The sequence below is a fragment of the Parasteatoda tepidariorum genome, chromosome 1 (assembly GCF_982258835.1).
Source record: "Parasteatoda tepidariorum strain Cologne lab strain chromosome 1, Ptep-v5.0, whole genome shotgun sequence".
In the NCBI taxonomy this organism is placed as follows: Eukaryota; Metazoa; Arthropoda; class Arachnida; order Araneae; family Theridiidae; genus Parasteatoda; species Parasteatoda tepidariorum.
The window spans coordinates 1,696,083-1,720,475 of record NC_141755.1 but is presented as its reverse complement, the minus strand read 5'-3'; the positions used below and the strand labels follow the sequence as shown (position 1 = coordinate 1,720,475).

The 24,393-nt window shown below is 30.1% G+C and overlaps 2 protein-coding genes across 3 annotated transcripts in view; one reads left to right on the top strand and one right to left on the bottom strand.

Annotated features, from left to right (window-relative positions):
* Nucleotides 1-24,393, bottom strand: part of LOC107438844 (tubulointerstitial nephritis antigen-like) — a 59,776-nt gene that overhangs the window by 21,582 nt on the left and 13,801 nt on the right. For both annotated transcript variants that reach the window (XM_016051229.5, XM_016051228.5), the window contains exon 2: nt 3,712-3,775. In XM_016051229.5, coding sequence (XP_015906715.1) covers nt 3,712-3,775 — 64 coding nt within the window. The remainder of the gene's footprint in view (nt 1-3,711; nt 3,776-24,393) is intronic.
* Nucleotides 7,141-24,393, top strand: part of LOC107438845 (histone-lysine N-methyltransferase SMYD3) — an 83,220-nt gene continuing 65,967 nt past the window's right edge. The window contains exon 1 of the mRNA XM_043046438.3: nt 7,141-7,231. The gene's annotated coding sequence lies outside the window, so the exon portion shown is untranslated. The remainder of the gene's footprint in view (nt 7,232-24,393) is intronic.

Below are 24,393 nucleotides of genomic sequence, written 5' to 3'. Positions count from 1 at the left end.
GAATATTTTTAAAGTTATAACCAAAAACACATAAGACAAAAAAAATTAGGGTTTTTTTTAATAAAAATGTAATGTAATAATAATCTAATGTAATAATTTACCATAAATATTTAATTTCAATGTTTTATGCAGGCATTGCAAAAAAATAACCAAAATAATCTATTTAAGTTATAAGCTTATTTCCTGGCCTAGGGTGTTCAAAAATAGTTGTTTTCTTTCGTATTTTATTGTCGGTCCCTAATACCCCTGAAAGCTTGCTTTAAGCTTTGTTGGAAAATATGAAAAATCGCATGATTTATAAAATAGTCCTCTTGAGAAATTCAAAAAATAATAAGAACTAAAAGTGTCTCTTCCATTATCGTATATGTGTCACTGTATGAAGGACTATTTATTACTCTATTAAGTGATCCTTTTTTTTTATGATTAAGATTATTAAATGCTTTTTAATATTAGTTTTTCCTCTCCGTTTTAAAAAATTCGAAACTGAAAAGGTTTTTTTATATATAAATGTTTTTGTCAACTGTCAATGAGTTGCAGCTCTAAGAAAGGTTGTTTCGATATTTTTGTTCGGTCCCTGTAGGTCCCATAAGTTTCCACTTTTCTTTGATTAAGCACCAGCCTATTGCATAATTGTACAGTAGTTAACACTTATTGTTTCTCTCCGTGGGAAAGATTTCATTTTAAAACTTGCAAAAGTTCAAATGAAAACTTTGTCTGCCATGGAGTGATTATTTTTTTAAATTGTTGTTGGCGCAGTTGAATAGTCATACCCATAAATTAATTAAGTGAGTCGTGTTAAGATAACTAGAACACCCACTCTTTTGTAGTTAATGAATGGAGGGTAGAAAGGGTTACTCGGAGAACACAACTCGACAAGACCTTTTTGAACACACATTTGGATATATTGCAAGAAATAAATTTAGAGAGAAACCAGAATAAAAGTGCTCAAAATATTTATATGCTCTGAGCAATACCAAAATAAAACAATTTTTAGCTGATACCTATAGGAACTTATTATGTGTACCAGTCCGGATGTTAGCTTCAAAGGACCTGCAGTTTCAGAGGGGTTGCTCCCCAGATGGTTCTTTTCGATCAAGGTTGAAAGCTCATATAGATTAAGACAAAAAAAAAAAACTATGAACTGGACTAAACATTATTTCATTTTAGTTTGTTTTCGGCATGTTTAAAAGTTTTTGTTTCTCCTTCAAAGAATGAATGAAATGGTTTTACTACTAGATTTTCTTTTCCGTCTTACTTTTTAAAATTATATTTTTTATTTATTTATTTATTATTATTATTATTTTTTTTTTTTTTGAAGTTTTCATAAGTCCAGCCATTTAATGTTAACTCCTGAATTAAAAGGTTCACTGACTAACAAAAAGAGTTATTCTTCGTATTGGACCCAATTAAAAGTAAATGGATACAATTAAATAATATTACCTTCCATTGTTTTAAAAAAGGACATGATAAGCTCTTATTTTAAAGGTTACTACATGCATTTAACATTTTTCATTAACACGCTCGTGTTCAATATTAAGAGAATTTTCAGATTGTGTCAACTATTTCCAAATCAACTAAGCGGGTGTTAATGAAATAAAACGTAAACATAGGTTAATATAACAGTAACAAACTAACAATTAAATAATTATAATGCACTTGCATGTTCATGCGTAACATTCATTGCAATCAGAAATTATGAAATAGCGGTTACTGATACCAGCAATGAAAGAGAGATGCATGCTATGACCCCGTTTTATATAGGTTTCACAAATTGATTTCATGTGGTCAAAGAGTTTAAAAACTGATGCAGCTATGTTTCCTAGCCATTTAATTTTCAGAGGGGGATGGCGATTTAATATTGCTCTCTCTCTCTCACAGCTATAGTCTATAGCAGGGATGGCGAACCAATGGCACGCGTACCATTTATGGCACGAGACACAATATTTTGGGCACGCCACCGATCACAATTGTTATTACACTATGAATTGTTATTACACAAATGTTATTACATTATGATAAATTAAAATTCGCAAAAAAAATAATAATAAGCAATTATTAATAAAGAAATTAATGCTAAAAAAACAATTAATAACCATAAAAAGCAAGCTAACAATAAATAACTAGCAAAAAAATTAACAGTTCTGCTTAAACTAACATCTTACAACCTAATATAAGTTATTTGTCATCGAATCTGCAGCAACAGAAGTCACACTGATGTTACTTTTAGTTGTTTTAAGACATGGCAAAATGTTTTTTTTTTTCAATGTAAATAACGAGTTTTTTGAGTTGATAGTATTTAGTATTATTATTTTCCCAATAATCACGAAGTCAAAATTATTTAACGGCACGTCTATGACCTCATTAAGAAATTTTTTAGAAAAAATGGCACGTTGGTGTATAAAGGTTCGCCACCCCTGGTCTATAGGGTTGAGGTCTGGAAGCCTGGCTAACTAATCCATCCAGTGAATACTTTCATTTTCCTAAAAAGTAGTGACCATCAGGCGGCGTAAGGAGGCCACGCGTTGTCATCCATTGTGACGAGATTAGGGTAAACTGAGCCACTTAGAAGCAAACATTAAGACTTCACACCTATGCTCAAACCAGGCAAAGTGTCTTTCTAAAAAGCATGGATTGCTGTGGAGCCATTCAATAAGAAGCCTGTAAAGACCACCCATTTGCCTCTATTTTTCGGTTCTTGGAAGGTTTTTGTTTCCCTCCATCCAAAATTATAAACCTTATCTGCAGGGAATTACCTGCAGGGAATTACTCGAAAAATCAATCCTGTATAACAATCGAGGCTTGATGGTGTAGGCAGGGTTCTAGTTGAATAACTGCAGGCTTCTAGCCGACTAGCTTTGGGAAAGACGATTTGGTTTGAGACATAAGGGTAATGCCTTGAAGATATATGTTCACTTCTCTAAGCTACAGTTGGACCTGATTCCATTTTAATAGATAGTTAATTTTTATGGACAATCAGATCTCCAGGCCTCAACTTTATGCCACCGTTGAGGGTAATTATAACAAGTAAAACCTTCTGAAAATCAAGTCTGGGTAAGAAGACAATGTTTCTGAATGAGTGAAAATAATTATCATAATAACTTCTTCATTGCCGCATTCTAATTATGAACGATCTCTAAAATTATTATATGAATTGAACTACCACTAGAAGAAAAAAAAACTTCTCAAATGACATCTGTCAAACAAGGTAAAGAAGGAACATTTAAGGAAACTTTTGAGAACATTTAAAAATAAGTTCTTCCTCTATTTGAAATACAGTTTGTTTTAAGCAAAATAATATTTTTTAAGTTCCTTATTTTTGAGAGAATTTTATAATTTTTATTCGCTAAGTTAAGAGCTTTAAAATTTCATTTTGAATATGCACCATTAGAATTTTTTATATATATAAATGAGTACATTATCACGTTTGAATAAGTTTAATATTAAAAGAAAGCTTTTAACATTCGAACGAAGAACCCGTTTTAACATCAACTGTGCTCTCTCGTTTGATCGCATCCTCGTTGACATCAAAATTGCTTTTTAACGCTTTCTTTTTTATCGGAACTCGTACGTTATCTGCAAACACTTCTGAAGTATAATAGAAAAAAAAATGTACTTTTACTTTCTAGAAAAAAAACGAACAAAGCAAAAGTAAAAATATTTCTTCAAATAAAAGTAATAACGGATTTCTAAAATTTTTTTTAACTTACATACCATTTGTTGCAATTGATTTTAATCACGTGACCCACATCATAATATTTCCCTTGATAAAGACACTCTATAAAACAAAACAAAATACATAATTATACAGAAGAAGAAGCTAAGGTGAAATATTGGTCACAATAATAAGTAGCAGACCAAATAAATAGCATTAAGCTTTCGTAATAAATGTAATTGTTCTCTAATATATATGTATAAAAAAATGGATTTTTTATTTATTGAAAAGAAAAAACAATTTCTTAACAATCTTAATAATAGCAATTATGGTTGTATACATTTTTATCAATGTTAGTTTGCAAATATGTGAATACATACAGATTCAACAATTTGAATAATGATAAAAAATTCAACATAAAATTTTAAAAAAAAACATAGATGAGGGGACACTAACCTCCACATCTATTAGCCTGTGACTTTTAGTATAAATTAGAGTTTTTTTTTTTAAAAAAAAAAGAATTTTTAGTTCCTTTCGAAACATCGGCTAATTACAAAATAATTGCGATAATAGAATTCTACGATAAAGTACATCAAATGAAACGTTTAAAGTTGGCAGGCATACTTTCATGGTTTCTTCAGTTTGCCACCTATTTGTAAACTAAATTAATTTATACGCGTGTCTTTTTTTTTCTTCTCCTTGTCACAATGATGATCCCATTATACTCCATTAGAGAAACCTCTGCCACGTCCTCCCCGCTCTAAATTTTTTTCAAGTCGTTTTTAAAGATGTCCTATTAGGGTCCCATCTCATTTCCTTATTATGGTAGATTGCTGTTTTCAAAGGAGCAGTTTAGAGCGAGGAAAAGATGCTTTTGTTGCGTAGGAATGCAAATGAAAGGGTTTCCTACTAAAATCTCAGAGTTTCATTTTTAAAAAAATGAAACAGCCTAAACGAGAGAAATATAAAATATGCATTAGGAGCATCTTATGAAATAATTAGCACACTGAATATTTTTTTCAGAATGTCAAATTGCAAACAAACTATGGAAAGGTTAGCTGGTGTTAGGGAGAGAGGAAATAATTATCAAACTGTTTATAAATAAAATTAATTTATTTGCAAAAAAAAAAAAAAAAAATAAGTAAGGACCCATTAAAAAGGAACATAAAATTTTTATCTGTGAGAGGTGAGAAGCATGTATCAATCTGAGTTTTTTTTTTTTTTTAATGACTCCCTGATTTAAACTTAAACACTTTTTTCTTTATTCGACTCGCTAGAACGTTTTCAGTTAAAATAGTATCACGAGTTCGCGATATCATTGTATTTGCTTACTTTATTACCACAGCACCCCCACATTTAAAAATAAGAAAGATGATGAATATGAAAAGAGATTTTTGGTATAAAAGTGTCCAGCACCTTGAGTAATTCTGTGACGGGAGAAAGGCTCAATCCAGGGCCCGACGTAGCCTAATTGGGGCCCGGGGCAAAAATTTCACTGAGGGGGGGCCCTCTGCCGCACTACTTCAGTCATGAAGAATCGAACTTTATGGAGGTATTTTAATTTTTCTTCTCATTATAGATACCAAGAAAATTGACTATAACCTAAATTAGCTATAAAGTCCCCCCTCCTGACATTAGGGCGGAATTCAGCTAAATTTTCGTAATTACGAGAGTTCAATTAGGCTAACCAGAAGCATGTATTTTTGCAAACATATCGCATTTTGCGATATGTAAAAATATAGGCTTTTGATTGGCCAAATTTGTCCATCCTCATTGAGAAAAGTTAGCTCAATTCCGCCCTAGAAAGCCACGGATTTACGAAATATAGATTGTGTTCATACGATAGGTTAATGAAGAAGCTAACATAAATCTGACGGATTTTACACTGTGCTGATATTTTGTTTTTAAAAAAAAGTTTAATAAAGAAGAACACGTAAAATAAACCTTCTATTCGATTTGGGGGTCTGGGCAACTACCCCCTGTGCCCCTGCCATAGTCAAGCTCTGGCTCAACCAAAAGATACATTTGCAAAGTGAATCGGATGGCCACGCGAGGCGATTAGTGGGTGCGTCAAAAAATTTTTTTTTTCAAAAATATGTACAATATTTGACAATAAGCTTTTGAATTAGTTCGACAGCAAAAGAATCAAGACACATTAAAAAAAAAATTGTAAAAATTACGTACAAATGATCTTTACTGACAACTTATGATTTAACAGAAAGTGAAAAACCTATGCATAATTATAATACATAATAACATTAAAACTGAGATTATTACTGAGATTACATAATTTTTAATAGAGAGGAAATAAGTTTTTACCCAAACCTCCCCTTCAGTTTTGATTATGTTTCAAGTAAAAAGGGAGTATGCTATGTAGACCCGCATACCAAAAAGGCTAGGTTTTATTAAACATCATTTGTAAATGGGTGGATCTACCACTATTATGTAATGACGTCTTTAAAAATATATTAACGGCATTCATTAAATAGTTTATAGAACTTGAAAAAAGAATATCTGACGGGGTTTGCAGAGCATGTTACTATTTTTAACGGAAAAGCCAATTGACTCTGTTTTTTTTTAAAAAAAACAAAAATTCAGGAAATAAAATTGAGCTGATAGAAATTAAAGTACTTTTCTTAACAAATCAGATATAAATAAAATAAAACGAAATTATTTAAATGCTTAGCGAAATTTGTTTATAACTTAGATAAAATTTTGGAATTTAAATGTATTTGTATAATTCTGCAAAAAATAGCCAATAGAAAAATACGTAATCGTTAATTTTCATGACTAACTTTAATTTTAAATAAAAACTTTTAAAATTTTCGTTTGTTGCAACATATTTTGCATAAGAACGCGTACCACCGCTAAACTGTTCCCGTACCCCTGGGGGTACGCGTACCACACTTTGGGAAACACTGGCCTAGCAGAAGGTTTTAAGCTAAGCGGGGACTAGCAGTGACGTCATTAACGCAACTGCGCCGTTTAAAAAGGAAGAAAGAAAAAACGAAATTTATGGTAAACATTCCGTCAATAAACAGCAAACTTTCTAATCAAACATTACCTTTTATTTTTTAAAATAACTTGGAAACATTTTTACGTGTCATCAGAAAAGCTATATCTTGAGTATTATCTAGCATTAGGAATGCGTCCCATGTTTGATTATCCTCTCGAATTAGAGCTCACTTTTTACTTTATCAAATCTAAACACGATTTTATTCTACCCTTATCGACAAAAACCTGAATTCGTTAGACTGTTGGCATCATTTGATACAAGATAAAATGTATTCAAAATAGCTGTTCGAAACGCCCACAGTCTCTTACGAAATAGAATTCAGCAAAATTTAACTTCAATAATTTAAAGAGAAGAGGAAAAAAAAGATTTTTTAAAATAAATAGTGTCCCATTGTAAACAAAAAGTAATTATTGATCGTCATTTCGAACGAAGTTTATGATTGTCAGATAACATTGACTCATTCGATTGTTCAGATCGCCCACTTCCTTTCAAAAATATTGTCATTTCACAAATTCCTCATAACAGATGGGTACAAAATTTGCTAAAAAAGAGTAACAGCGGAAGTAAGTGATTGGCAGTATAATTGTTTTTATTTTTATTAGCTTATAGGAAATGTTGATATTCAATGTCTTAATAGAGATAAAGATCTTGAAGAAAATTCTTTAAAAAAGTGGATTGAAAAAAGTGATATTGAAATCGACTCTTTAGAGCCTTCTACCCTCGCAAACTTGGAATTAGGATTACATTTTTTATTTTCATTTCCTCTATGATCTTTTAGAAATTTAGTTTAATTATATTTTCGTTTTTGTTCTTGAACTTATGATGATTGCATTTAATTGGAAACATAATGCTTTTCTAAAAATGTCTTCACATTATTAATTTTACCTAAAAAGCGGGTTACAATTTTTAGAACAACTACGGAAAACCCGAATCAATAAATTTGTTTATTAAGAAAGTTTGGAACTATAATTTAATATCCTGCATTTGTATGCTTTTAGATCTTTTGAAATTTAATTTCATAATTGTTTTAACTGACGAAATCCGAAAAGGATAAAGTAGCATGATTGCCCTGCCCTAACGCAAAGTTTTGAAAAATGGAAACTAAAAAGAAATAACTATAGATATTTTTAATACATTTGGTATTATCACTATAATGCTTTTCTAATATATATATATATATATATATATATATATATATATATATATATATATATATATATATATATATATATATATATATATATATATATATATATATATATATATATATATATATATATATATATATATATATTCCAAGTCCAAATTCTTCAAGCAAAAGATTTTTTAATTTTTCATAAGAATTTAAATGAGTTTCACTTCTAATTAAAGTTAATGCTTTATCCTTCAAACATCTTTTCGCAAATAAAAATTTTTGTATATCAGACAATTGAAATAAAGTAGCAAGAGTTTCGAAATTTTCAAACCAAGAATTAATATTTTCGTGTTTTTCTCCTTTAAATATAGGACTAACTGCTTCAATATCCGAAAAATTTACTATTAATTTTGTTTCTGATTCTCTATTCTTTATATCATTACTAGAATTTTGACTATAGGATGTCATATCTTTATACGTATAAACATGAGTTTGTATTTCTTTATCAACATATATTATTATTATTATTACCACGTTTATATAAACTTGCCTTCGTGTATGTCTGTCCGGGTGGAATTTTGTAATCGATTTTAAACTAACTTCCCGACTAGCTACAAGCTTCAAATTTGGCACATAGTTCAGAATTGGATGACAATGCATGAAAATGAAGAGAAAAAAGACATAAAGTAAAATAAAATTAAAATTTTTAAAAAATTTATTTTCGAGATTGTCTTTTGTTGTCGATTCCATTATTTCAAATTTGTATTACATGTCAGATGAAAAGATTTTTATTATCGGAGTATTTTTATTGGCTGAAAAATCACGTGGTAGGATCTAGTTTTTCCTCATTCATTTCCAGATTGTTTTGGTTGTCATCAGCATAGTTTTATCCCTAATTTAAAATGAAAGTTCTATTATTTTAGTAGTGGTCTTGTAGTAGTCTTGACTACTCTTGACTAAGAAAAATAATCTAAATAAAAATATATATTTTTAAGAACCACGTTTTTTGTAGTGAAGAATAATAATGGAAAAGTAATAATTTTTAAAAAATATAAAATAAAAATTAAAAAAATTATAATTTAAAATAAAAAAATTCAAAATAAAAGAATTAAAAATAAAAAATAATATTTTTAAAAACCACGTTCTTGTAGTGGAGAATAATAATTTTAAAAAAAATTGAAAAACGAAAAACGTGGGGTGCATGAAATACATAACAGTACATATACACATACATATACACATTTTCTTACTCATACACATGCACAGCCACATATACATTCACATACATATGCATACACATAAACATATTCCACATTCAGATACAATTACAATTACAGATATACATACACATATTCTCAAGAGCACACATACACACACTAATATAACATTACTGTTATGTATTTCATGCACCCCACGTTTTTCGTTTTTCAAATTTTTTTTCAATTATTATTCTCCACTACAAGAACGTGGTTTTTAAAAGCATTATTCTTTATTTTGAATTTTTTTTCTTAGTATTTAAACTAACTTGTGTAAATTGAGTTACACAAGTTCTAATTGGTAAATGTGATTCAAAATCAGTTTGAGTTTGTTTACAAGGAAACTGATTAGTTTCATCCTCATCTTCAGAGGGATTTTCCATTACTATAGAATTTTTTAAGTTATCAAAATCCGATAAACAAGTTAAAATATGTTTTGCAATTTCGTTTTTATTTCCCTCACTGGAAATACTTAGAATGTCTGTAATTTTAATTAATTCCGAAAAATTGAAAGTATTGCAAATTTCTTGTAGTTTGTTTGAAAATTCTTCATCGTTAGGTTCAGAGGAAAATTCTGAAAAATTTAGAATTTTGTTACGGTTTAATCTAGAAAAATCATTAGGAAGCAAAAGTTTAAATAATAACTTAATTTTGTTTGCAGTCACTAATTTAATTGACGTTTGAATCACATTTATTTCCTTTAACAATATTTTAAATGCACTATAAATACAATATTGTATCATATTTTTTAAAAAAAGGCAATATAAACACTAGAAATGCAATCAAATCATTAATAATATACTATTGATTAAATCTCATAATAACAATTTCAGATCACTATCTAATGTTAATAAAATATTTAATCATAAGATTGAGAAAGAAAAATAATGAGAGGGGGAAAATATGAGCTTTCGGGCTGTGAAAAATATGAGCATTAACCTATGTTTCCATGCAGCTTTTTTCAGTTTGAATACAGTCTTTAAGGAAGGTTTTATAATGATTAATGGAACTATTAGCTCATTTTTTCTAAACTGTGTTTAAACGATTAATTATTCTGATGGCAAATATTATGTTTAACAAAAATGACTGGTCGTAATCTTGATAGATGTATCGAATATATAATTATATATGCCTTGAAATGTGGGATAATCTTAATTTACTTCTTTTTTAATTATTCTCTATAATTTATTTATTCTTCACCTTATTTAGTAAAACTTGAATTTGATTACATCATATGTGTTTGAAGAGCAATTTATAATTAAAAAATAATATTATTTATTGCTTAAAAATATCCTTTTCTTTTAGCACTTTCCTTCTTTGAATCTAAGGACTTATGAATCACACAGTCACAACTAAAGTCACAACTTAAAGAAATTTAATTAAATGAGCCGTAATTTGGATACGTAACGTCAGCATCTGGACAAAGCCAAATTAGTGATGCAAATGTCATTTTTAGCTTTGCTATTCAAACGCCACTTTTCTGTCTTTAAAGCCAGAGACTGTATTGTCCAAAATCAGTCAAAATGACTGAATTGTGAAAGAATAACTAATGTGTAAAGAAATTTGTTTCAAATTAATTTTTAATTTTTTTAAATATTATTTACAGTTATATAACAAGTTATTAGTAAATATTATCACTAAAAAAATTATATGTTGTACAAAAGGTCACAAAATTCTAAGAAATTGTGTCGTAATCATTGTTTTTTTATTGAAATTAAAAAGCAGTCAAAATGACTTCCTCGAGCAATCTAGTGTTAAGGAGAAACAATAACGTTTCAACAATAAATTATTCTAAATAAATTAAAGAATAATATAGGTTAATAAATTTTTAGGCCTATTACTAATAAAATAATACAAAATAACTAATAATTATTAATACTAGCTTAAACATTGAATTATCTTCGGCTAAACGAATTTTATAACAGTGTGCAAAAGTTTCTTATTTCGGTAAAAAAGATAATTTCGGGTTATGGCGAAATCTGCAAAAAGTGAACTTAGCATTAATCAGCCCAAACTTCCACCCTGTCTAAATTATTTGGATTAATATCAGATGGAAGGCAAATTCGATGGAACTTACGGGTATTAAATTTAACATGCTGGTAGATATGAAGTACCTGCCCCACGTATCCCAATTTTTGAATTTTATATTGAAATTTTAACACTCGAGCAACTCATAAATGGCATTATTACTATAGAGAGACATTAAAAAATTCTCAAACAAAGTTATTCATTTTATTTACATACAAAAACGAACTTAGTTCATCGAAATTTTCATAATTATTATTCCTTTTTAATTTTCCAAAATTTTGTTGCAAACTCTTTTTACACCATAAATAATTCAGAAAATTTTGACCACCCTATTGATTTATTAGTTATTCAGTGGATGTGATATAACTACTACTATCCATAATATATTAATTAACAATAAATAATAAGAGTTGCTTATTTTGCTGATTGTCTTCCCCTATCGGTTAAAACAACCTATTAGATCATTATTAAATTAGATCATTCTTGGAATGCCACATTTACGAATTTAAGTGAAGATAAACAATGTTAGCAAATTAACTATAAACAAATACATCAAATAATTGTAAACAAGAAAAGATAAACACGAAGCGGTGGTTTTATACTTCATTCATCACACATATGATTACTTGCTATGTTTGACAACAATTTGATGTTTTCCTTCTCCAGATACCAATGCTTATCGAAAAATATTTTTACTCACAAATTTAATTTATTAACTTTTGCTATTCTTAATTTGAAAATTCAATCACAATCGTATACAAATATAATTAATTACACGCAATTATTTTGGGATTACCTTTCATCATATTTTACAATTACAACAGTTATCGTATTTATAAGTAAATGTCATATATGATTGCAAGGAATCATGCTTACGAGCAATGATTATAATACTAAGAAAAACTCCCCAAAAATGAAATTTAGTAATTTTACTTTCTGCAGAGGCTTTTTCTCAATAAAAATGCAGATAAACAATTGAGAGTAAACTATAGAAATGGTTCCTTGGGTTATTCATCCACTTTTCCTTCGAGGTTAATATCTTCCTTACCTGTACTATGCATGGTACTTTATCGCCTTACGAGATCATCGCCAACAAAACCAATTATTTTTAATTTTTGAAATGCCGGATGCTATTTAGGCAAAGTATGAAATAATCGTCCTGATGAGGTTATTAGGTAAATGATGTGCATGTTACTGTGAATGACCGAAATCGGTGGTTGTTGACTTTCACCGGTGAATGCTGACAATCAAATTAGGCGCTTTGGTGAATGTCCGAAATATTTATTACATCCGATTTGATATTAATTTATTCGTGGATATAATTACATTTATTCGATATTTTTATACTTACTGACGATAGATTAGAACAAACATCAGTGTTCGGAGTATCGGGCAAATATATACCGAGAAATGGCACTTGACATTAAAAAAACATCAGTGTAGGGTATACCAGGCAAATGTATACCGGGCAGTGGCACTTTACTTTAAAAAACATCAGTGTAGGGTATACCGGGCAAATGTATACCGGGCAGTGGCACTTGACCTTAAAAAACATCAGTGTAGGGTATACCGGGCAAATGTATACCGGGCAGTGGCACTGAACCTTAAAAAAACATCAGTGCAGGGTATACCGGGCAAATGTATACCGGGCAATGGCACTTGACCTTAAAAAAACATCAGTGTAGGATATAGCGGGCAAATGTGTACCGGGCAATGGCGCTTAACCAGACCTAGTATGACTAGACCTTTGGTATTTGTCCGAAATATATACTAAGTCTAGTGCCATTTTTGCTATAGCTTAAATATTAAAAAAAATTAAACAAAGCGCTTGAATCAATTTTAAACTGATAACGAAATTATTGCTTTAAAATTAAAAAAATAATAATAATAACTGCGCCAAATAAGAGTAATTGAAGTAGTTTCTTTATTCAGCGCATGTGCGGAAAAAAATTTAAAAAAAAATTATCCACGAGCATCTGAAAGTGGATGAATATCCCAAGACATCATAGAAATACGGTCAAGATAGCCTGGTTGATAGAACGTGGCCCATGTTCAAGAGGTCGTGAGTTCAATCCCCACCGGACAAAAACTCTTTGTGTACAAAACGGTGACTGGTGCACGATAAATCTGTCGAGGTCATAAAGTCCTCCAAAGCTTCCACAACAAACCAATACCTCTGGGGGTGCTGGATCGGTCAAAATTAAGATCTGCGGATGGAGAGTATGTGAATGTGTTTTCCCTGTAAAACGGGCTGTGGCGTATGAGTGTAGCAGAAGTCGAATTTTCGGCCATAGATGGCGCCACTGAAAAACAAGAAGAAGAGCACCCCTCTTGTTTTTATGGCATACGACAACAATAACTATAGAAATGAACAACTCAACCCAAAATATATTATTTAGTCTATAAAATTTGTTTTGAGCAATTTAATCCATCGATTATTTTAGCAAACTTGACACTACATTTATTTTGTGTGGTCTGGAATGGGATTTGAGTCATAATTCAAACTTTTTGAATTATCTACTGCAAAGCTATAAATTACTGGAATTTTTGCCTTTTTTTTAACACTTTTGTTATTTTTTCATAAAACAGTGGCGTATGCTCGCAATAATAATACAATAAAGAAACAAGTACTGTTAGGCCTAGTACTTAATAGTGTCATTTAAAGTTTTAGAGGAGAACATACTCCTATAAGTATTATTTTTATTTAAAACTACAGAAATTTGGTGATGCTTTAGTTTTGTGAAGCACTGATTAAATTAATTTGCATTGCATTGGGTTGAATTCTAACTGCAAAAATTGTTTTTAAAAAATCATCAAAGGTTTTCAAGCTATTATTTACATAAAAACTAAAATTTTCACTCACTCGGTAATTTTTTGTTTTTTAGAAGATTTTTAGTTTTACTGAAATTTCTCAATTGGCTTTTTCCTCAAGTGGTAATTATAAAATTACTTTGTTAAATTGTGCATAAACTATTTAAGAATTTTAACTTTAAATAAAGAAAATAGCAACTTTCTTGAGCGTTTTAAAATGGGAAAAGAAGATCCAAAATTGCTGAAGTTTCAGAAAATTATTGGTGGGATATAACTATAATTATATTATTGGTGGATAATTATATTTACCTATTTGACCCCTAAATGACATGAAATGTCGTAGCGATATTATCCTTCTGCTCTTCAAACACTCTGAAGGGATCCTGATGCAGCTTCTTTCAATCTATCCTATCAAGTGCTATACCAATGTTTCAATTTGACACTTCTGAGCCGTTGGAGAACTGCAGATATTATGAAGATTGCAGTGGATTTACACGATATGATGGTTTAAAGTATCCATACCATTTTTGTGATCCTACCTTGAACCTACTTTTCTTAGAACATTTCCTTCACTTTATAACATGCATAAAATGTATGGCTTTCAATGCCAATGCAGTTTTTAAACATTGTACGAGTTTCACTGTTCTAATGACATTTTTCTCACCAAGAAGCTCTACTTGTTGAAGCGAATAATAAATAAATCTCAATTTTACGAGGGTGGTCACCTCAAAAGATTCAGAACACGTAAAGAGGGATTTCCTTTATTCTAAGCCACTGAGTCGTTCCAAAATGGTGAAAGGTGTCCCCTCCCCTCTGAATAAAAAGAAGCTGCTGAATCAAGCACAAAGTTATAAAAAATGAAATTTTGAAAATTATAAAACCTGTAAATGGAGGAGAGCACTCTTATAATGTGAAAGACGAGCTTTTTGTACAAATTTTGACATTTTTTTATGAATGCTAATGCTTTTCCCGAAGAAAAAAAAACCTGCAGTAGGAGAAAAAAATTCTTATCTTACGGTGCATTATCATGCACCAACCCAACCAATGATATCAATAAAATAATTTTAATTTTTAAATGATCTAATTTTAATTGACTTTCAAAGGTTCTATGAAATGCATCTCCTGCAATAAACGTATACATTTTTACGTTTTAGTTCATAGCATTGTTTCTCTACGTTATTTCAATATCAAGTTTGTTGAAATTTTTTTTCGTTAATGCTTTTTTTTTTTACATTTCTGATAATTTTGCATATTTTATTTAAAATCTCGTTTTAATTCATTTAGTTAAAAATTTCATAAGTTTTCTTTTTAAATAAACATCTAATGAAAGGAGTGTCCTTTTTTTCGATAAAATAAAAAGTTTGTAGAAATCAATATTCAGACAGTAGTATTTAGAATTACCAGAATTATGTGAATCTAAGTATCAGCGTCCCGCAGTGGACTGATCGTTAAGACACGGTTCCCAGCAGATCACCGAAGTCAAGCATCACTGGCTGCGGTCAGTGTGCGGGTGGGTGACCACTTGGATCAGTCTGCGTAGGGACCGAGGGTGTGCGGTATTGGTCCTCGTTAAACTGTGCTACCGTAAAGTGCTCGACTTCGCGAGGCAGGTCGTCGGGCTACCGAAGCGGGGGTGTCATCCCCTCCGCAGAGGATCAAAATTGTGATGGCATGTCTTCGGATCATCCTCCGGGATGTTTCCCAGACCGTCGCCAATAGCCCATTGTGCAGCTCTAGTGCGACGTAAATTAACAACAACAACAACAACCTAAGTATCAGCATCCCCCATTAAACCTATAGTGTATGTGTCCTCATCATTTGTCACTATCTGCCTTGTATTCTATAAAATATTTACATTCCACTTTACACTGAATAAAATTTTGAGTATTTTTATCATCATCTATTCATCTTGCACTACATTTAATTATTCAATTCGAATTAGTTTATGAACACTTTTTCTTTTGTAAAATTAATTCAAATGATCGTAGAATTTATTGCCTTTCGACAAATGTAAAAAAACTTTTCTACCATGTATAGCAGAAGTACAAATTTAATATATATATATATATATGTATATGTATATACATACATATGAAGGGAAAGAATATCTGGGGGAAGAATATCTGCTTTAGTATGCCGTGCCGTGTAGAGTAAAATGAGGGTAGAACGAAATTTGGGTGGTCGAGCTATCGCAACTACGGTAAAAGAAAAGTTAATTAATGCCTATGTTTTTCAAACAATATTATAGTTTCATAGTTAGGCTAGATTCAATCTAAAAATACTACATTGTATTTATTTACTTTTTAAATTTGAACGCGATGCAAAAAGAAAAAGAAAATGAAATTTTGATTGTAAAATTGTTATCCTTTTATAAAACTCATGAATCCATCGATTATTTACATTTACAAACAATGCATTCCATGCGTTTTTTGGCAAATTTGTTTGAGGTGCATCTATTAAAAGATATCTTCTAAAACTGTTTTATTTGACCTAGTTCTAGTTTCAAAACAAAAAACTCTATGTTTGCAATGGTGCGTAATTAGGTTTCGATAAATCATGATAAAAATCACAGTAACAACATGTGAGATTGATATGTTTTGGAAACTAAACTACCCCTGAATAACTCTTCTTTTTTATTTGTTTATTCTTTTATGTTTACTATGTTTAAAATTGCTTCGACTGTCTTTCATCGTAGACGCGTAGAGAAAATATTTACTCCAAGTGCTGTAATCGCACTTGTAACATATTTTCAACTCTCTGAAATGCTCCGTTACTCTTCTTTCACAATAGCGTTTGTTAATTTTATTGACTGATGCTCAAGTGAAATAAATACTTTTTTAATAATACTATGTAAATTTTCAGCTAGTAAAATATTTTATAAAAAGCAGGATAGATTACACTTGGGGAAAAAAAAATTGCATTTATACTAATACTTGATCTTGCCTAATTCGGGTATGGGGATTTTAATGGATAACCCATGCCCGGAAATCTCGTCGCACGAGAGCTCTTCCCTGTTATATAGACAATAAGGAACGCCCCAATCTGCATATAATGACATTTCCGGGCATTTGTTCCTATACAATTTTAATCCAGACGAAGTTTGTTACAACCTTTACGCTACCCCTTGTAATATATAACATTTTTAAACGTGTACATTGCGACAAAAAATGCATTAAATCTGTCCCCTGTGTTATGAATGAAAATTCCGGAGATGTTTTATCAACAATTTCTGCTACTTAATTTCTTAAAAAGAAAACTTTTTTTCCTTTTGGCCTTTTAATTGAAGAAAAAAAGCTTCCCAACCATTTATTTTTGTACATAAAATTGCTATCTTGTCCTTTTCCTTTTGTTAAAGAGCAGCAACAAATAAATTATCCGCAATATCTTTTAAATTGTTTTCTTTGTTATTAAAAAATAATGACTGATACTTGTTTAAATAAATTGCCAATTAATGACTGTTATTTGCTAAAATAATTTAAGTGATATAAAAAAAATTTTCATTGAATGTGTTTCTCGATTTTATAAATTCGCTATAAGACATTCCTCAAAATCCACACTATTTCGTAACATAAATGCACATACAGATAAGATTCGATTTTTGCTATGAAAAAATAATCGAAGTGAAGAAGAAAAAAATTTATTTCATATTCTTAGATAAATAGTTTCTATTATTTTTGGTGGACCACTGGGAAACACGCTGCTTCAATTAAATTCTATGTCTAAATTGTACATGATATTATTGCATCAAATGAGTCCTGTTTCAGTTTTGAAACGCTATACTAAAGATCCTGAAACTGGGCACTACATGCTGCCTTTTTCTCATTTGTCATGAACTTCTAGCTCTTGTAGAGGTAGACAGTGCTGATTGGAATGCAAACGACCTTTCTTTTTCTGCATGGCGAGAAATGCATCACTACAAAAGTAAGCTGTATTCTAATATCTGGGCAACATCGGAAAATTGACTTTGTTTGGGCCTTGTAAAAGGATTTATTTTAGAGGGTTTGATCGCGATGCATATCTTCGTTGCGCATGAACCATCTGGCTTTAATAGGTTGTTGTTGAATACTACAAAGAATATGAAACCTACATTTCTTATTACAAATATGACATGGTAATTACAAATATATTTCTTTATTCCATTCCTCCTCTAAAATGAATCATACTCAAAGTAATTTCACTACAAATGTTTTGTTACTATTTTCAAGAACTTAACAAACACTGCTTGTTTATGGGTCATAATATTTTGTTTATGATATTGCATTTTCATATTTAAAAACTAATTACACTCCCTAATATTTAGAATCTAATGATTTCAATTTTAACATGGTTTCTAAATAAAAGGTTGTGATTAAAAAAGCTTATAAAAGGTTGTGATTACAAAACACCTTATGTAACTATAGTTAAAGACAAGTTGTGTTGCTATAATTTTGCCGATTCGGCATTTTCAAGAACTTAACAAACACTGCTTGTTTTTGGAACGTCAGATTTTGTTCATGGCGTTGCAATTTCATATTTAAAACCTAATGACGTTCCTCTAATATTTAGAGTCTGGCGAGTTAAATTTTGAGAAGGTTTCTAAATATGCTTATATAAAAGGTGGTGATTACAGAACACCGTATATATTTAGTTAAGGACAAGTAAAACTTTTACCGATTCGTCATTGAATAATGGGAACAGATTTGACGCTGCATCGTTCAGTCGAAGAAAATAATTGAAAGTCTTATTTTGAAAGAGAATTATTTGATACTGCCTTTTGGTTAATGGAATGGTTGAAAGATTTAATTTTAAAATACGAAGAAAATTTTATAATTGAAATAATATTGAAATAATCAATTGAAGCGCAACTCACCTATCCCGATAGGTTCTTAAAAAGATTAGTTAGGTTCTCAAATGATGTTTATAACACTGCTCCTTAGTCACTAACGTAGATTTCTGGGAATCATAGCAAAATTTCGAAAATTCTAATAATATTGTTAAAGAAGACCTTTTTGCTTGGCTCGTAATTTCCATTTTCTTTAAATTTCTAGATCTTCGATTCTTTTCCTACTCCACCCGCAACAGCTATTCTACTACAACCCTACTGCTATTAACTATTTTGTTCAATCTTGGTCCCTATTTGATTTATTTTATTTATAACCGACTTTGAGCAGCCGACCCAATTCTGTGTTTATGACTATCAATGTTCAACTCCATAGTCTTGTAATTTTGAACCCAATCCAGAAGACAAGAGAACTCCTGGATCAAGTATTGGGACAAATTAGGTATCTTGGAAAACTTTTTGATGGAACCAACCCGCATGTGCGTTACGTGGTGAGGAAAAACCATGAAAAGCTTCCACTGTCAGCCCAACTCCAAGGGGATTCTGAACCATTATCCCTTTATCACTCAGGATATTTTACGTCAGTGCTGTGGTCGGTGCGAGCCGGGAGCAGAACTCGTATCAACCAGTCACAGCAGGGCTTCGAACCTGAGGCACCTCATTTTGATGCAACAGCTCTATATCCACCGCAACTCTTTCTCCTTAACCCTATTGATCAATCCTCTTTTCTTTATTTTTTGTAATTTATTTGTTATTTCTCCTGCGTATGTATTTCGCTCTTTCATAAAGTGTTTCGCCACTGAAGCATCAACCAAGGGGTAAAAATGATCATATATCTTTTCATATGAAATTGTTTTAACTCTTCTAGTACAAAATTGACATTGCTTTATTTCGATGTGTATGTATTTATGATTCCAAAGTGGCTGTCCGAATTTATTTGCTAATTTTTTGGAAAATATTAACTGCAAGTAATTTTTATCGAAAATATATTTTGATACGTTAGCTCCGGAGAAAATATCTCAAATTAATGTAAATTTAAAGAAGGGGTAAAAAATTTTATTTCAGAAAAATATATTTTCCATAAATGATCGTAGAACATGATGGTGTCATATATTGATGCCTTTCCATATTTAGAAATTCATTTTTAGCTCTTACTCAATTCTTATGTCATTTCACAGAAGCAACTTCAATTGATAAAAAAATGAAAGTAAAAATAATAAACATTTTAAGGTGATTGAATAAATATGAAGGAGGAAATAGCGATCCTAAGAGCTCCATTCCAATGCAGTGAATCAATTTATCATGTCAAGATGGTGTTGAGATTAAACTATGGACAAGAGAGCTCTCGAACTTACGCATGTTTCTTATCTCATCCTTTCTTCCCCTCCCAATCATTTCCGCTCATTTCTATACTTGTTTATTCATTGATCACTTCTTTTTCAGTGCAATTCGATGTGTAAAATGTAATTGATTGCATTGGTTCAGCTCTTATCTTGAAATCAAAATATGAGTCATTCCTTATTTACTGTTGTAGACAATCTTCCATGAATGACTTAATTTCAAAAACCTCAACAAGGCGACAAATACAGAATTCCAGCTGGTTCGCCAAAAGTTTAAAAGTGTCATTAAAAGTAATTATAAACAATTAAAAGGTCGACTTCAATGACTGCAAGGATGATAAATGGAACTTAACGAAACAATTACAGTCATTAAAGGTTTAAACTAAGGTAATTTTCTTTAGTTAACAACCACTTCAGCTTTAAAAAGAAAGCGTGACGTGACTTCAAATCCATCTGCGAAAGTTTATATTAATAATATAGTGTGATGGGTAAGTACGTATGTTTCTGCAAAATAAATGCAAATTAGCTCAAGTGCTACAACATTATTGAAAATGGATTGCTGAGGGATTATCGATTAAAGTGGCATTTAAATTTATAAAAATCTCACCGAAAGAGGGAAATGTCTATACAGTATATTAATTGTCAAACTTTTTTAAATATTGGGATGATCAAAAATATTTATTTTAATCGTGGGTGTAGGTCTAAAACTAATTACCTCTAAACCACGTGTGTTGAAAAAAAATAATGCAAGTTAATTTATGTACGTATGTGAAATTAATGTATTTTATGAGTTACTTAATTCTAACACTTATTACTAGTTTCTACGAATGGTTAGTTGAAGAAATAACTAGTTATAGCTTTTTGAAATGCTATAACTAGTATGCGGAATGTATTAAATTAAAATACAGTTTACGAAGTATGCATACTATTATACTTTATTTTCGAGGAAGGGAGTAAACTAAAGTGTTTATTGGAATATAGTACATAATTTCGATTTTTTTTTCCCCTTAATCTTTGTGTTTTTAAAATTTCTAAAAAATAACAGAAATGGTCAAATTTCTTGCAATTAAATTAATTTATAAGAAATATAGGGAAAAAAAGGCAATTGCAAAATATTTTAAATAAAAAATATTTTAAATAAAAAAATTAGTTAAAGGTTAATATTTTTGGACGGCATTTTTAAAATCGAAGTAGCTAAAAAAAATTCACAACACTTAATCATCATTCATAAATTTCACATCTTTCTCTTTTAATTTATTTATTAGAATAAGACCTTTAGTTTTTATGATTTTTTTAGCAGTTTCTTCGTACAAAATTGTAATTTCTAAGAAAGCAATTAATTTCTTTATGAATATGATATTTATAATCTGCATTAACTTTTCAAATATGCAGCAGTCTCAAGTGAGCTTGTGTGTTAAAAATTCCACAGGAATTTTCTTGGATTTCTTCCATTGTTCACTGAGTCAGGGTTACCCAATAGAATTTGGCCCCGGAAGAAGATTTAAACTTAATTTTAAAATGACGCAACTTTCTAGTCTTTTTATAGTAAATGTCATTTGCGTAAACTAAATATAAAGGTGACTTAAAGAAAGCGGAGCAAATATTTTAATAACATTCTAATTGTCAACTAAATAGACATTTTAAACACCTAACACTTGATTCGGTAGCAATTTCTCCCACTTTATATATTCAGAGTAACTAGAAACAACTTTTCTATTTATTTCCTTAACAATTCTTAGAAAATAAATCAATACACTGTGAACGATAAAGTTGTTCTTTCGGGTAAAGAAATTGATAACGTTTTTAATAGACTAACTTCCGTATTTCCCATTGGTAACGAAGGATTTTAATTTGCTTAATTCCATGATTATCAAAACTGCAGCAGAAAAGTGCTGATTAAACTACTTCTTTTTTAGTTTCTTTTTAGGATAAATCAAAATATGTTACTACCTAAACTTATTGACATGTTTTTCAATTTTCAAAATTTTCTTTTGCCATTACCACTTAGTTGTGATTCAATTTTACATATAACCTCAGAAGGTATTTGGGTGGATTTCAAAATCATGATTTCACGGTTATACAATTTAAAAATAACACAGCATTTAATGGAGCAAGAAAATAAGATTTAAGAAAGCTAGTTCTTTCTCGTTCATTTTTAACAAACATTCTGAAAATAATAACTTTTAGTGTTGTCATACCATTTTTTTAAAAATCTATTTAAAAGTCGTTTGTTAAATTTCATGTATTTCTAAATATCTACAATTATTTTATGATACTTCCTCATCAAATAATTCTCGATTGAAAGTTTAAAATTTCGTTTATAGTTAGAAGTTTTGTTCTTCAGAAAAGCTATTTAAAAAAAGAGTGATGGTATATTTCTGAATTTCACATAATGCGTTGTTTCTGAAGTACTTTAATACAATTTACTTACGGCGCGCTCTTCTTAACAAATTTATAATATCAAAGCTCTTCTTAACACAACGTCACGTAAAATTTATTTCTTTACCTTCAAAACTTCGGGATAATACAGAATATTAAAAATCAGGGTGAAAAACGGTATAAAGGTTTTCGAAATCAATTTATATATCGAAGAAATAACAAAGACTTTGACTTATTTTATTTACGCCTGCTTATTTTAAAATAAAATATAGGTGAGTATCATTAGAACTAGAACTGATATCTTTAGTATTCAAGTGAAAGCAAAAATAAATTTCACGCCCATATGTCATACCCATATATTTGCTACCACTTTTTTTTTCTGATTTATTCCGGGTGTTTTCCTCTTGCACTATTATTTTCCCCACTTATACCCCTTATTTATGTATATAGGTGAGTATCATTAGAACTAGAACTGATATTTTTAGTATTCAAGTGAAAGCAAAAATAAATTTCACGCCCATATGTCATACCCATAGATTTGCTACCACTTTTTTTTCTGATTTATTCCGCGTGTTTTCCTCTTGCACCATTATTTTCCCCACTTGTACCCCTTAATTTTATTTTAACAGAGCGATATGCTGCAAAAAAAATGTAAAAAAAAGTGGTTGCACACTATTTCTGAACACTTAACGTTGCATCAATCACTTTAATTTTAAAAAGTCAGACAGAAAAACATCGAAATTAAATGATGGATATTTAGAGTATTTACTTCATCGAAAATTAATTAAACGAAAAGAAATTTTGTTGGCTACCTAAATTTTACGCTGAAAGTGTTAAAATATTACGAATCGTCCTGCTTTACTTTACAATAATTGCATTCATGTAATTTTTGTTTTGTTTAATTTCTGTTAAATACACACCTTCTACACGTTTTTTAAAACACTTTTATTCAATAGCAATTGATAAAGTAAAAACATTCCTTTATGTTAAGAATCATTCACCAATTAACACTATAAGAATATTTTGTTTACTAAAGATGAAAATAGTTAATGGAAGCTATTTTTGTGTCCCTTAAGGTTTAAACGATGATTTAAATTTTTATTAAAATTTTTTTTTTTTTAATTGTCAATCAAAGTTTCGAAATTATGTGCCATTTTATTGATAAGACGCGTCGCAAAAATATGAGAATATTTGAACTCCTATCAACCGCATCGTTTCATAAGATAAATACTCACTGGTTATGAAAACCAATGCAAAAAGTCACATAGAAAATCGTAAAACCTATATCTGTCTCAAAATTTATAATAAATTATGTGGGTCCCAAAAAAAATCTAAATAAAATAACATTATCATGTGATAAGCGCTTCTATTGTCCACGTTTAAACACACTACACTTATTTCAACTTGACGGATCTCTAAATAGGGTATCCTATTTCAAGAACTGTGATTCACACATAACCCGATAGGTGGTGAATCAAAGAATACTGTCTTAATCAAGCTGTAAAAATAACGTCGTGGTACTTATCCAGTATTACGAACGTAATAAAAACAACTTGTTATAATTGAAACAAATGAGACTTATAATAGTCTGAACAATACGTTGCCGGTTGTGGAAGCATCATTCCCTTCCTAATGTATCTCTCTCTTCCTCGACTTGAAGTGGGGATATAAATGGATCCAGGATCTTCATGAAGGGGTGAATAACTCTTTATGGTCTGATGATGCTTGAATTTTTATGTACAAAAAGTCTAAGTACCTCGAAAAGATTTCTCGCAAGGGTTAAAGATCAGATTATGTCATTCTGAACTCGTGTAGGAATTCTCTGATGCTTATTTAAGGAATTGCACTTTTCTATTTTAGTGTCATCTTTAAAAGTTGATGTGCGGGAAAACACTGCCTTCCCATTTTCTGTAATAAAATTAACTTATAAAATTTGAACTGCGAAACAATTCAACTA